The sequence below is a fragment of the Narcine bancroftii genome, chromosome 2, assembly GCF_036971445.1.
Source record: "Narcine bancroftii isolate sNarBan1 chromosome 2, sNarBan1.hap1, whole genome shotgun sequence".
Lineage (NCBI taxonomy): Eukaryota > Metazoa > Chordata > Chondrichthyes > Torpediniformes > Narcinidae > Narcine > Narcine bancroftii.
This window is the reverse complement of record NC_091470.1, coordinates 101,097,824-101,111,349: the sequence shown is the minus strand read 5'-3', so window position 1 is coordinate 101,111,349 and position 13,526 is coordinate 101,097,824. Positions and strand designations below refer to the sequence as shown.

The following is a 13,526-nucleotide window of genomic DNA, read 5'->3' as shown; positions in this document are numbered from 1 at the left end:
AAATTTAATGAGAAACGTTTGTACATATTTTGGTTCACAGTTGTGAAAAATAAAAAAAATTATTAAAAAGTGAGGTCCCGTCCATGAGATTGAAAGGGGAAAGGTTGCAGTGAGTGTGGTGCGCTGTTAGCCAGAATCAGACACACACAAAGATAAAGACTGTACAACAGGCTTTAATCCACAAAGCCTTCCACAGAGCCAGGCTGGCTGTGGCTGCAGCAACTCTGAGTGAGGCCTCGGGAGGCTGGCGCAGGCTTCTGTCCCGGAGGGTGATTGACTCCTGACTGGGTGGGGCTTGATCCCTTCAGGCCGACTGATTGACAGCCGCCCAGGTGTTGTCCTGTCCCCTTACACTCCTGCAGGTTGCCCCCTGCAGGAGGCAGGTGGTGTACCACCACAGTGAGATGGGGAAGTTTCAGTGGGCATGCTTCTCGTACCTGGAAAGGTGAAGGGATTTACAGCACAAACCTGCTGGCAGGAAGCACCATCAGGTAACATTGGGATGCAGAGGGTGAAGCAGATGGTTGATTTGCAACCCATGATGATAGCTTCTGTTAAATTTTCACCGAGGAAGCAGGAAGAAAAGACTTGCTCAGGAGTGATCACCTGCGCCCGCTGGATGCCAGAATTTTGCCTGTCATTCTCCATTTCAGTCATGTTAATCAATAAACTGATCAAAACATCCACTGTCAGAGCCCTTTGGGAAGCTTCATGCAGCAGGGTCCAGGCCAAGGTGCAAACCTTTGTCAATGTCCCTGGAAATTAGATTGGGCAACACTCGCTTTCCAGATTGAAGCAACAATTTCTGGATTATTTTGCTTTACTAGGAAATTTAACCATGCGCCTCCTGGCACGTGTGAACCGGTGACACTGACACTTATTCCATTGAATTTTGGTGGGATTTTGGTTTCAAGATGGTGGGTGTATGGGGAGGGAAGTGTGGATGAACAGGAAGAATGGGTGTACAGAAAGGGTGGGTGATGGGGAGCAGAGGGTGTCTATTCGGGGAGGGGAGTGTGGGTGTATAGGGAGAGTGTGTGTACAGGAGGCTGAGTGAACAGAGAGTGTAGGTGCAAGGGAGGGTGGGTGAATGGAGGATGGATATACAGGGAAGGTGGGTAATGGGGAGCAGAGGGTGTCCATTCAGGGAGGGGAGTGTGAGTGTATAGGGAGGGGAGAGTGGGTGTACAGGGATGGTGGGTGAATGGAGGATGGGTGTACAAGGAGGGTGGATGTAGAAGGAGGGGAGGATGGGCATATGGGGAGGGGAGGGTGGGTGTACAGCAAGAGTGGGTGCACAGGGAGGGTGGGTGATGGGGAGGGGAGGGTGTCTATTCGGGGAGGAGAGTGTAGGTGTATAGGGAGGGTAGAGTGGATGAACAGGAAAAGTGGGTGTACAGGGAGGATGGGTGAATGGAGGATGGATGTACAGGGATGGTGGGTGTACAGGGAGGGGAGGATGGGCATAAGGGGAGGGGAGGGTGGGTGTACAGCAAGAGTGGGTGTACAGGGAGGGTGGGTGAATGGAAAGGAAATAGTGTGTGGGGAGGAGAATGTGGGTGTACAGTGAGGTGAGGGTGTATAGGAAGGAGAGGGTGAATGTACAGTGAGGGTGGGTGAACTGGAAGGATGGGTATATGGGGAGTATGGGTGTTCAGAGAGCAGAAGGTGGTCTGCTGGGGAGTGTGGACATATGGGGAGCGGAGGGTGGGTGTTGGGGAGTGGAGTGGGGTGTACAGGGTGCAGAGGGACGGTTTCAGGTGAGGGTGGTTGGAGGTGAGTGTAAGGGGAACAGAGGGGAAGCTACAGGGAAATGTAAATGCAAGGGGTGGTGCATGGCAGGGTGGGTCTACGGGGCAGGAAAGTTGCTGCAACAGGAAATCAGGCCCCAGGATCCTCCTACTCTCTCTCCACCCTTCTCACTGAGTGTTCTGACTGATACTGTCACCCCTCTGAGGTTGGAGTAATGACAGGGAAGGGGCAATTGGATGGTGGAGATGGAGGGAGGCTGTTGTCATTGGAAAATGGTTCAAGATGCAGAAAACTGATGCTTCATTTGCTACTTGTGCCTCATCCTAATTCCCAGGTGAAGGTGAACATTCTGGGAGAAGTGGTCAATCAGGGCAGCACCAGTTTCTCCGTGGACACGGCAGGATTCAGCCTACACTCAGCCATCTACTCTGCACGTCCCGATGTCCGCTGTATAATTCACCTGCACACACCTGCCTCTGCTGCGGTGAGTACTCAGATATGGACAAACCCGAGGGTTCCCGGCTCCAGATGCCTTTCTGTGTGTTGATGGTTGGCCCCATCTAGCCCCTTCCTTCACCAAGACACAGGTGAAAGTTTTCATGGTCGGACTTTGGTCTGGAATGTTGGCTCATCAGCAGGTCAGTGGCGAGAGAAAGTGTGTGAATGTTTCCTATTGAACCCCGTCCATTTTGGGAGATGGAGAATGTTGTTTGAAGACGCAGAGAAGAGGATTGTAGGGATGGTCAGGAACAGGGAAATATCTGTGACTGGATGGGATCAGTGTTGCCATGTGGACGAGTTCTATAGATTGATCAAATGATTGATGATGGAATTTAGATGTGGTTTTAGATGTGATGTGGGACATCGGAATCAGAATCAGAATTTATTGTTGTGAACATGTTATGAAATTCGCTGTCTTGTGGCAGCATCACAATGCAAACATTTATATAAACCACCTTACAAAAATAAATAAAAATAGTTCAAGGCAGTGTCTATGATTCATTGTTCATTCAGGAATCTGATGGCAGTGGGGAAAAGGTTGTCTTTGTGCTGCTGAGTGCTCATCTTCAAGCTCCTGTACCTTTTTCCCAATGGTAGTAGAGTGAAGAGGGCATGGCCTGAGTGTTCGCAGCATTTTTAAAATTTATTCCAGAATCCTGGCATCCTCTTTTTCTTTTCAACCTGAATTGCTAACTTTGTTACTCTCCCTCCTGATGCCACCCGCCCTGCTGAGTCTTTCCATCACTTCCTGTTTTGTTTCAGCTTTTCACCATCCGCCGTATTTTACTGACGGATGAGTCAATTTTCAGTTCACTAAAACCTTTGACATGCTTTGGACTTTCTATTGGTTCCTGTAGTGTTGTCTCACTTTGCACTGCCTTCCCTTGACAGCTCTGCTGTCAAGGGAGTGGAGGACACAGCCGTGGGTATTGTCCTTGGCAGATACTGGGGACCCCGAATGTCACCGCTCTGCAGTACCGACGGTGATTCTCGTATGGCTGTTCACCACTGGGCAAGTTACATTGCTCTTTCCAAAGTCTTGCTTGTCAGGCCAACAGATCATGGGGCCAGCTCAGCCAGGAGTGTGAGCGTCTGACTCTCCGGCATGGTTAGCGCAATGCTGTTACAGCGCTAGCACCAGGGTTCTGTAATATGGAGAACGTGTGTTACCTGACCCTACTGGTGGGTGCCTCATCGGCAGTCACCTTGCCTGCCAATCAAGGTCAAGCCCCGCCCACATGTTAGTATACACCTAGTCATTGTCCCATTTAATTATCTAATCAATACTTCAGCTGAACTTTCCAGCTGGTGGCACTGTGAGCCCATTACTTGTGGACTCTTCTTCCCTTGGGATTTTCCCACCCCACCAGCTCCACACCAGGTTGTGAACCATGGGTGACACTGGAGAGTCATTGGTATTGTGTGTGCTGACATAAGGGTTGGGAACTGTAATATTGTGTGTCTAGAAATCCCTACCTCTAGTTTAGTTTAGTTAAGAGCCATGTCTGCACTGTATCAAGAGCTGGTGGGCATTGTATTTTATTACTTGATTATAAAGCTATCTCTCTGTGGGTCGTCACGATTTCAATCCTGTGTGTGTGTGTTATCCAGGTTGCGACTTACCTAAGTGTGTAAATAAAGATCACCGTTTAGCTAACCTGTGTTCAGATTCACTACTCTTGGGATCTGTCGACCTCGTCTTTTCACCCTCAGCATGTTCGAATCCCACAATGTCTGTAAGGAGTTTGTATATTCTCTTCGTGCCTGTGGGGGTTTTCCTCCCGGGGAGTTCCGGTTTCCTCCCACCGCTCTAAATGTACGGGTGTTGCAGGTCAATTGGGTGTAATTGGACGGCACAGACTCATGAGCCGGAAAGGCCTGTGAGAAAGACCATGTGCTGTATGTTTAAATTTCAATCTAAAAATATTTGCCCCTCACAGAATGATTGACCAAGTGGGGGTCCTTGCTTCCACCATTCATGTCCCCTTACTTTACAGGTTTCAGCCATGAAGTGTGGCATTTTGCCTTTATCCCATGAAGCCCTGCTCGTTGGTCATGTGGCTTATTATGAGTATAATGGTGCTCCAGACACTGAAGAAGATCGAATCCAACTACAGAAATGCTTGGGGCCTACCTGTAAGGTACTTGCCTTTACACATTCATTTCAACATAGAACCTTCAGACCTTATTGTTGTGCCAATCTCTAAACATTAAAACTCCTGGTATCCGGCACCCAACAGGATTGGTAGATGCTGGATAAGTGAATTTTCCAGTTGCTTGAGATTGCGAGTTGCAAAGGCGCCAACTTTAAACTTTTATATTTTTACCTTTTTTTCTGTGATTTTTTTTGCCAATTTCTTCAATTCTAGGTCATGGGGATTTTACTGTAAACAATGAAACCTTTCTTACCCTGTAACCCTCTATTTTTCTTTCATCCATGTGCCTTTCTAAGAGCCTCTTAAAAGCCCCTAATGTTCCAGCCTCCACCACCACCTCTTAAATGCTCCTAATATTCTACCATACCACATTATTTTTTCTTCTTAGCCTTTCAGAAAAATTTGAAACCGCTGGTAAGAATCTGGGCAGCAGAAGATTTGGTGTGCGTGTTGTAAGAACCTTCTTCCTGTCACATTTCACCAGCTTGCTTTTGGTTTACCCGCTTTCTGAGAGATGTCTTGGTTTTGCCATCTGAATCGCGAACATGGTACACAAGCATCTCACTCAACTCTGGGCTACACTGTGTCCATCACTCTCCTCCACCTCCTGCCCTTCCTTCTCCAGCCTCCTCCAAGGTTTGTCTCAAACGTTCCGGTTTAAATCTCTCCGGTGGTTCCCCTGAGAAGGCAGAATGGGTTGTCGAGTGACATGGCACAGAGACAGGCCCTTTGGCCCGCCATGCCTGTGCTGAACTCCACTTTTTGACAGCATCAGTTAACCTGTATGATCCCAGGAGAGAGGGATGATGACCAAGGGCAGTGGTTTTCAAACTTTTTCTTTCCACCCACATATAAGTAACCCCTATGCCATCGGTGGTCTGTGATTAGTAAGGGATTGCTTAAGGTGGGATGTGAGTGGGAAGGGAAGGTTGAGAATCACTGCTCTAGACCCATTTGTTACTGAAATACTTTGCTTGAGAAAAATTGCCATTGGCCCATTTCCTTTGGAGATATGAAACCATGCACATAACGAGTCAATGAGGGACAATTAAAACAGAGGTTTTCAAAACTTTTTCTCCACTCACATCCCACCTTACTAATCACAGAGCACCGATGGCATAGGGATTACATGGTGGGATGTGAGTGGGAAGAAGAAGTTTGAAAGCCACTGGCGTAGGGCATCAGGAATGTGACCAGGGCTTGCACTGCAGCACTTGGGCACCTTCCCTTCTACCAGCCTTCGTCTTTTCCATAAGGAAAGCTTTGAACACAGATGCCACCATAAACCGGTGTCTTTGCAATAGACCTCCGACTGCGGGTGTTGAGAATTGATGAGTATTTTAATTAATGATCTTCTGTTTAGGTCCTGCTTTTAAGGAATCATGGTGTGGTAGCTCTTGGTGAAACTGTGGAGGAGGCTTTCTATAAGATTTACCATCTTCAATCCGCCTGTGAAATACAGGTAAGAGTACTGTGCAATTTATTTGCCAATTACTTCTCCTGCAACAAAATCATTGTACAAAACAACATGTGTGATGCACTGGGGTGACTGTAAGCAGACACAAGATTCGAAAGACTGAACAACAGGCTTTAGTCTACCTAAAGTCTTCTGCTGTAGTCAGGCTTGGCTGACCTTGAGGGGGGCTGGATGTGGCTTATATCCCAGCGGATGATGGCAGCCAACCGGGTAGGGCTTGGTCAGCTAATTGACAGCTGGCCAGGTGTGGTCTGTCCTCTGGTGCTCTTTCTGCAGGTACACAGGTCACCCCCTGCAGTAGGCACCACCTTCCCTCTCCATTCACGGACCATACCCCCTCCCCCGTTTCCTCCCTCCCTCCCTCCCTTATCCACCTTTACCTCCTGTCTGTGGGACTGGGTTCTTCCCCCCCTCACCATTTTGTTCTGACGCCTGCCTACATTTTGCTGATACCTTGATGAAGGGCTCAAGTCCAAAACATTGGCTATGTATAAACTACACTGTTTGACCAGCTGAGTTTTCCCAGCATTGTGTTTTTAGAACAATTTATTTCTGGCTTTCAACAGTCACCTGGGACAAAAAGCTGAGCCGTACCTGAAAAGTTCCACCCAGTTCTATACCTGGTAAAGAGACACAGGTTGCGTCTCGGGAGAACATTTGAACCCTCTGCTCAAAACGCCCTGTCCCAAACAATTGGGATCATGGTGATAACACCTTATGCAAGTCTAGCAAAGGTGAGAAATCCATTCAGGCCACCTCACGGGGTGGCAATACTAGCCCTGCATTACCATCTGATCTCTCTCTCTGTAACTTTGCCTTGCTTGCTGTACTGTCAATGGGATATCTCACTGAATTGCTCACAGAGCAAAGTTTATCACTACAACTTGGTACATCTGACAATGATCTTGAGCCGTTCTGCCAGAGATGACCAACTCCCTGGGACCTTTTAACATCAGACCTTGAGGTGGTTGTAATGCTGTCCTCCTGCTTCTGCTGAGTTATAAAACCATAAGGCATAGGAGCAGAAATAGTCCATTCAGCCCATCAAGACTGCCCACCATTCAATCATGAGCTGATCCATCTCTCAATCAGTCCAACTGCTCAGCTTACTCTCCATAACCTTTGATGCCCTGGCTAATCAATCACCCATCAATCTCATCCAATGACCTGGCCTCCACAACCACCTGTGGCAACAAATTCCATCCTCTGGCTGAAGAAATTCCTCCGCATCTCTGTTCTGAATGGACACCCTTCCATCTTGAAGCTGTCCCCTCTTGTCCTATTCTCTCCCACCATGGGAAACAAGCTTTCTGTCCTGTCCACACCTTTCAACATTGGAAAATGTTTCAATTTGATCCTTCCTTATTCTCCTAAATTCCACAAGACCCTGTCAAACATTCCTCATATGATAACCCTTTCATCCCTGAAGTCATATTTGTGAACGACCTCAGACAAACTATTGACAAACATCATGAACTTGCCCCATCATGCAGTTAATCATCGGGGGCTGAGGGAAGAGGGGAGCTGTTGTACCCTCCCTCGCTTATCTACCTATTTTACCACCTACCCATGGCACCGTGCTCTTCCCTAGTCATTATGGGGGGGCAGTCAGGGTCTTTCTCCCCAAATATAAAAATGAGAATGCAGGTAGACCCCAACTTACAATAGGGTTCAGTTCCAGGACTCGCATCGTGAGTTGAAATTATCGTAAATTGAAATTGGGTGAAAAAATGTGAGATTTGACAAAAAACACAAGATTTGCCAGGAAAAAAAATACGAGATTTGCAAAAAAGAGTGAGATTTTGCCAGAAAATGCAAGAACAGAGCCATCATAACTTTGAAATATCGTATGTCGGGATATCATAAGTAGGGATCTATCTGTATTAGGGGACGTGGTGGGGAAAGGTTGAAAGGAACAAGAGAGGACAGAGAGTGGTGGATGTCGTGAATAGGCTGCCAAGGGTAGTAGTGGAAGCAGGTACGATATTAGTGTTGGACAAGCGCATGATTATACAAGGAATGGAGGGGTAGGTGAGAGCAGCAGAAATTTAATTTGCTACTGTGTTTGGTAGATCAAAGGGCCAGTTCCTGCGCTGTAATGTTATATGGGTGGCACGGTTAACGTAGAGGTTAGCGCAATGCTATTGCAGGACCAACGACCAGTTTCGAATCCGGTGCTCTCTGTAAGGAGCTCGTACGTTCTCTCCTTGTCTGCATGGGTTTCCACTGGGTGCTCCGGTTTCCTCCCACCCTTCAAGAAGCAAATGGGGTTTGTAGGTGAATTGGGGTATTTGAGCGGCCAGAGCTCGTGGGCCGTGCCTTACGTCTAAATTTAAACTTTATGTTGTATGCTTGAACCAAAGTCTTCTCTCTGATTTCATTGGTATAGTAACTCCAGAGCTTTTACAACCGCACAAGCAGGTAGTTGAATGCTCCCCCACCCTTTCCATCGGTCGTCACCCACCCCACCTCCCTCGTGTCAGGGACACGCACTTGCTTCTGTGTGTCATGAGCCACGGAGACAAAAGTTCCTTGCCCATACACAGGAACTTAGCAAAAAAGTTTAAAAACAGAATTAGGGATAGGCTATTCAGCCCTTCAACCCTATACTACTATTCAATAATATTGTGGCTGATTCCATTTCGGGCACATTCTACTTCTTGATTGGAATAATCCCTGATTCTCCTACAGATGGAAAATCACAATTTTAAAAAAAATTAATTACTGATTCTCCCTCTGCTAATTTCTCAGCTGTAACTACCTCCTGCGCTCTTTGAAGTAGAGAATTCCAATCGTTCACGATCCTTGAGGAGAAAAAGGCAGAACGGTGGGCCTATTGGTTAGCGGAACACCGTCACAGCACCAGCGATCAGGACCTGGGTTCGAATCCCGTGCTGTCTGTAAGGAGTTTGCACATTCTCCCCATGACTGCGTGGGATTTCCCCGGGGGCTCTTGTTTCCTCCCACTTAAAATGTATGGTGGGGGGGTTAATTGGGTGAAAATTGGGCGGCTCGAGCTCGTGGACCGAAAGGGCCCATGACCATGCTGTAGGTCTGAATTTACATTTGTAAATTTAAATAAAAGGAATCCACCCCCCTCAATCTCAGTTTTAAATCCAGAGAAATCCCACCCTGAGACTGTCACCTTTATTCATTAAAATTTAAATGTAGACCTACCACCCAGTAAAAAGTGCAGGGGCGTAGCCAGCTTCTAATGTTAAAGGGAGCGAGCACATATAAAAAGGTGCCCAAGACACCTAGTAGATGGTGGGTCAGTGGCTGAATGGCTGGCTGCAATGATTTTTAAGTAGCGTCGGATGGCAGCAGCGTTGGAACGGGGTGAGGTTGGCAGCTGTGGCGTGGGAGCAGGGAGGGTGGGCCACTTTTGGAAAATGTGCTCGGCAGGGAGAGTGGGCCTCTCCCGGTGGTGCACCCAATAATCATGTCGACACGATGGAGTGATTAATCGGCCTTAATTACCAAAAACCTCAGCATTACTTGGCCAGGTTCCAGGTACAGGAGCAAGAAGGGGCCAAGTCCGGGGCCAGCCTTCAATGGGAAATCTGGGAAGGAGCCAAAGGAGGGGTTAGGGAAGGTTAGGACTGGTCAGTCCTACATCTATACGAATGTTGTTCACCACATTCCCCCTGCACCGTCCTAGCTGCAGCACTGAACAGGCCGGTTCAGTCCACGACTCCATGCTGCCCAATTACACCTAATTAACCCACAGCCCCCAGTAGGTTTCGGGAGGAAGCCAGAGCCCCCGGGGAAAGTCAGTGTGTCCGGTCAGAGAGACTGGTTGGAGATTCCGGTCAGTGTGTCTCGTCGGAGAGACCAGTCAGAGTGTCCAGTCGGACATTCCAGGGAAATCCCACACAGACACAGGAGGAGTGTACCAACTCCTTACAGTCAAGGCAGGATTCGAACCCCAGTCCCGATCGCTGGTGCTGAGATGGGGTTCCGCTATCCGCTACGCCCACCAAGCCACTTCTTCAAGGGTATGGTCCTCACAATGTTTAACTTGGTGACCTCAATATGGTTGCCTGTCATTCTAAACTGGAGAATTCGGCTCATTCTGCCCAACCTTTCCTAACCCAGCGATCCTTCTCTGAACGCTTGCCAATGCAAATCTATTATTCCCTAAATCTTTAATAAAACCAAAGCTGTACCCCGCCACAGTGCAGCATTGGAGCCAGGCTCAGGTGAAGATTGAAGACCAAGAACTCTTGCTCTTCCGTTTGCAGGTCTCGTCACTTTCTGGTGCAGGTGGGGTGGATAACATCATCCTTTTGGACCGTGACAAGTACAGGCCTCATGAGATTGGCTCCGTGGGCTGGGCAGGCAGCACGTTTGGACCAATGAGGAAGAGCCGAGTCGGGGAGCATGAGTTCGAGGCTCTGATGAGGATGCTGGACAACTTGGTGAGTCAAGTGTCATCTGTTTTGAAGAGTAGTTCTGACCCAACTGTCTTTCTCTCTCCACAGATGGTGCCTAACCTGCTGAGTGGTCCCAGCATTTTCTGTTTCTATTTCAGGTTGGCCTTCTTGGTTAGGGAATGGCTTGTAGAAGACATGCCCGGCAGGCATGTAGTAGATCGAGAGCTCTCACATGTTGAGGTAGGTAATAACTGGTATTTACAACAGCAGAGCAAAAGATGCACTTCTAACAAAGCAAAGTACAAAGTTCAGATTTATTATCAGAGCATAGATTCTTTTACCTGCTGGCCACTTATTGATGGTGCAAAATAACAGTACTCAAAAAAAGATACTTAGGCAAAAAAAAGTGGAAACTATGCAACACAGAAAATAAATAATGAGGACAGAAAGAGCCATTGAGTTTGTCGTTGAGGAGTCTGATGGTGGAGGGGTAGCGGCTGTTCCTGAACCTGGTGGTGTGAGTCTTGTGGCACCAACACCTCTTTCCTGATGAACAGGGTGTGTGCTGGGTGGTGTGGATCCTTGATTGCTGCTGCTCTCAGACGGCAGCACTCCCTGTAGATGATCTCGATGGTGGGGAGGGTCCTGCCTGCGATGTCCTGGGCTGTCTCCTCTACCTTTTGCAGGGCTTTCTGCTCAGGGGTATCGGCGCTCCCCCTCACCCCCCTTCCAGGCCGTGATACAGCCGGCCAGCAGGAGTACGTGCTGAGGGATGCACTGAGGGCCGATGCAGCCAACGCGTGGGCACTGTGGGAAAGGGCCACAGTCTAGAGACCTCCTGTTACCGGGCACTGAGGGGCTGAGATCGAGGAGGAGTCCCCCAACCAACAGAGGGGGAGATGTGACAAGGTGTCACTGTGGTGGTAACAGTGTAAATAGGAATGTAACAATGTACAGTGATGGAAATGTTTGGATACAAAATGAAAAGATTTTGAAGAGTTTTCTTTTGTAAATAATTTATTGTGAATAAGATTATATTTAGAAACAAAAACATAGCCCACCACATCTGGCAGGGATCATGCACCATGGTTCATGTCCAACACAATCCATCCCCTTCCATTGAGCAGTTCTCCATGGCATCTGATGGGGCTTCTGTATCTAACAAGGCTGCAGCAAGGGTGGCAATGTCAAAGACTCAGCGATGGATTCATTTCTGCAAGTTGCCAGGTTACGGCAGACACGGAGCTTGTAACCAGCCTTTCTTGTGTCGTCAGGGTTACCGAACAGGATACGCCTATCGGCATCCCATCGTCCAGGAGAAGACGAGGCACAAGAGCGAGGTGGAGATTCCGGCCACCGTGACCGCGTTCACCTTCGACGAAGATGTGCTTCCCCACCCTTCGCTCAGGCACCACAGTCAGAAGCAGCAGCAAGAGAAGAGCCGGTGGCTGAACTCGCCCAACACCTACCTGAGGGTCAGCACCAGTGAGGAACCTCAAGGAGGTCCCAGTAGCCCCCGGGCCAAAACCGCGGTAAGGAGCTGTATCATCTGGGGTGTGTCCTGGCCCCAGCACCCAATCCATCACTCACTTGCTTGTCACTGGATCACTTCTCACCTTTTCTCTCTTGTCCTCCCAGCCATGTCCAGTTACACTTTACAATATTTTTCAGAAGGTTTGCTTCCGGAAAAAAAAAATTGGTGATTAATTTAGACCACTTCAAGCTAAGCACAGATTTGCTGTATCATGTAGGAAGATGGAGAAACATTCAATTATTGGCTTTTAACAAGTTTAATTCCGAGTATCTCTGAGCCATGCTATCAGGTTGACTGCCCATGTTGCTCAACAAATGTGAGGAGCCCAGGATTTGTCTTGGACACCAATTTTACAAAGCAAATAGAGCTCATAGGCTTTCTTAGTAAGTGCAGTCATGCTGCGTCTTTGAGCCTTAAGCATAAACTCGCCACAATTGTAAACAGAACGTATCGCAGCTGTTGCGACGCCTAATCACACTTTTCTGCTGTGTTGAATCTTCCTGAAGAGAATAAAAGCTATTGTTCAGTACACTCACTAGGCCAGTGGTTCTCAACCTTTTTCTTTCCACCCACATCCCACTTTAAGCAATCCCTCTGCCATCAGTGCTCTGTGATTAGTAAGGGATTGCTTAAGGTGGGACGTGAGTGGGAAGGGAAGGTTGAGAACCACTGCTCTAGACCCAATTGTTACTGAAATATTTTCTTTGAGAAAAATTGTCATTAGCCCATTTCCTTTCAAGTTATGCACCTAACGAGTCAATGAAGGACGATTAAAACAGTGGTTTTCAAACTTCTTCTTTCCACCCACACACCACCTTAAGCAAGCCCTTACTAATCACAGAGCACCTATGGCATAGGGATTACTTAAAGTGGTATCAAGAACATGTGCATCAACATGTTTTCAATCTGTAATTATTATAATGCACAGCATCTACATATGTGAGCTACTTTATAGCCTGCCTGCATCAATCCTGAGTAAAGCCTGTTCAGGCCTAAGACACTATTTGCATAGCACCCGAACTGAGTGCAGGCCCAGGCCTGCTTGGACTGACCAAAACAGCTTGCTTTGTGGGCAATGTACTAGAAGACTTAAAATATGACAGGAAATCATAAAAATAGATACAATACAGTGCATGACAGGGAAATTATAAGGTGATTTTCATGATCAGCAGTCCAAAATCCATAAAATCCAGGGTGTGCCAAAATGTGTTCTGGAAGCAAAATCTTTGTTGTTCAGTTATCGCCCGTAGGCTGTTGGTCCATGGTCCTCCCGCCTCCTGCACTTTCTTTCCTTCTCCCTGGCCTTTTTATTCAGGCGCCTGCCAGCTATTTACACACACCTTGAAACATCGGTAATATATATTTACCTCTTATGGGCGCTGCAAGACCTGCTGAGGTCCTCCAGCATTTTTACTACAGTGGATGAACAAGTGTCCGTCCATTGAGGTAACGTCTGGTCATTCGCTCCCTGAACCTTCGACCCATGCATAAATGTGCTGGAGAACCTCAGCAGATTATGCAGCATCCATAGGTAGTGAAGGGTAACCAACATTTATTCCTGACGAGGGGCCCAACGTGAGTCTCCCTTCCCTTTCTATGGGTATTGCGTGACCTGCTGAGTTTCTCCAGTGCGTTCATGACACTGCCTTTCTCTGACTGTAAGAGATGCTTAGGCAATTTCTGCCGATGGCAAATCTGTCTTGCAGCAGGCAAGAAAGGGATTTCATGTA

The 13,526-nt window shown here is 47.8% G+C and overlaps 1 protein-coding gene across 4 annotated transcripts in view; it reads left to right on the top strand.

Annotated features, from left to right (window-relative positions):
* Positions 1 to 13,526, top strand: part of add2 (adducin 2 (beta)) — a 101,969-nt gene that overhangs the window by 68,998 nt on the left and 19,445 nt on the right. For 3 of the 4 annotated variants that reach the window (XM_069917724.1, XM_069917722.1, XM_069917723.1), the window contains 5 exons: positions 2,087 to 2,236; positions 4,251 to 4,394; positions 5,773 to 5,871; positions 10,131 to 10,307; positions 11,537 to 11,794. In XM_069917724.1, the coding sequence (XP_069773825.1) occupies positions 2,087 to 2,236; positions 4,251 to 4,394; positions 5,773 to 5,871; positions 10,131 to 10,307; positions 11,537 to 11,794 (828 nt within the window). The remainder of the gene's footprint in view (positions 1 to 2,086; positions 2,237 to 4,250; positions 4,395 to 5,772; positions 5,872 to 10,130; positions 10,308 to 11,536; positions 11,795 to 13,526) is intronic. The other variant, XM_069917725.1, reaches the window with a different exon arrangement.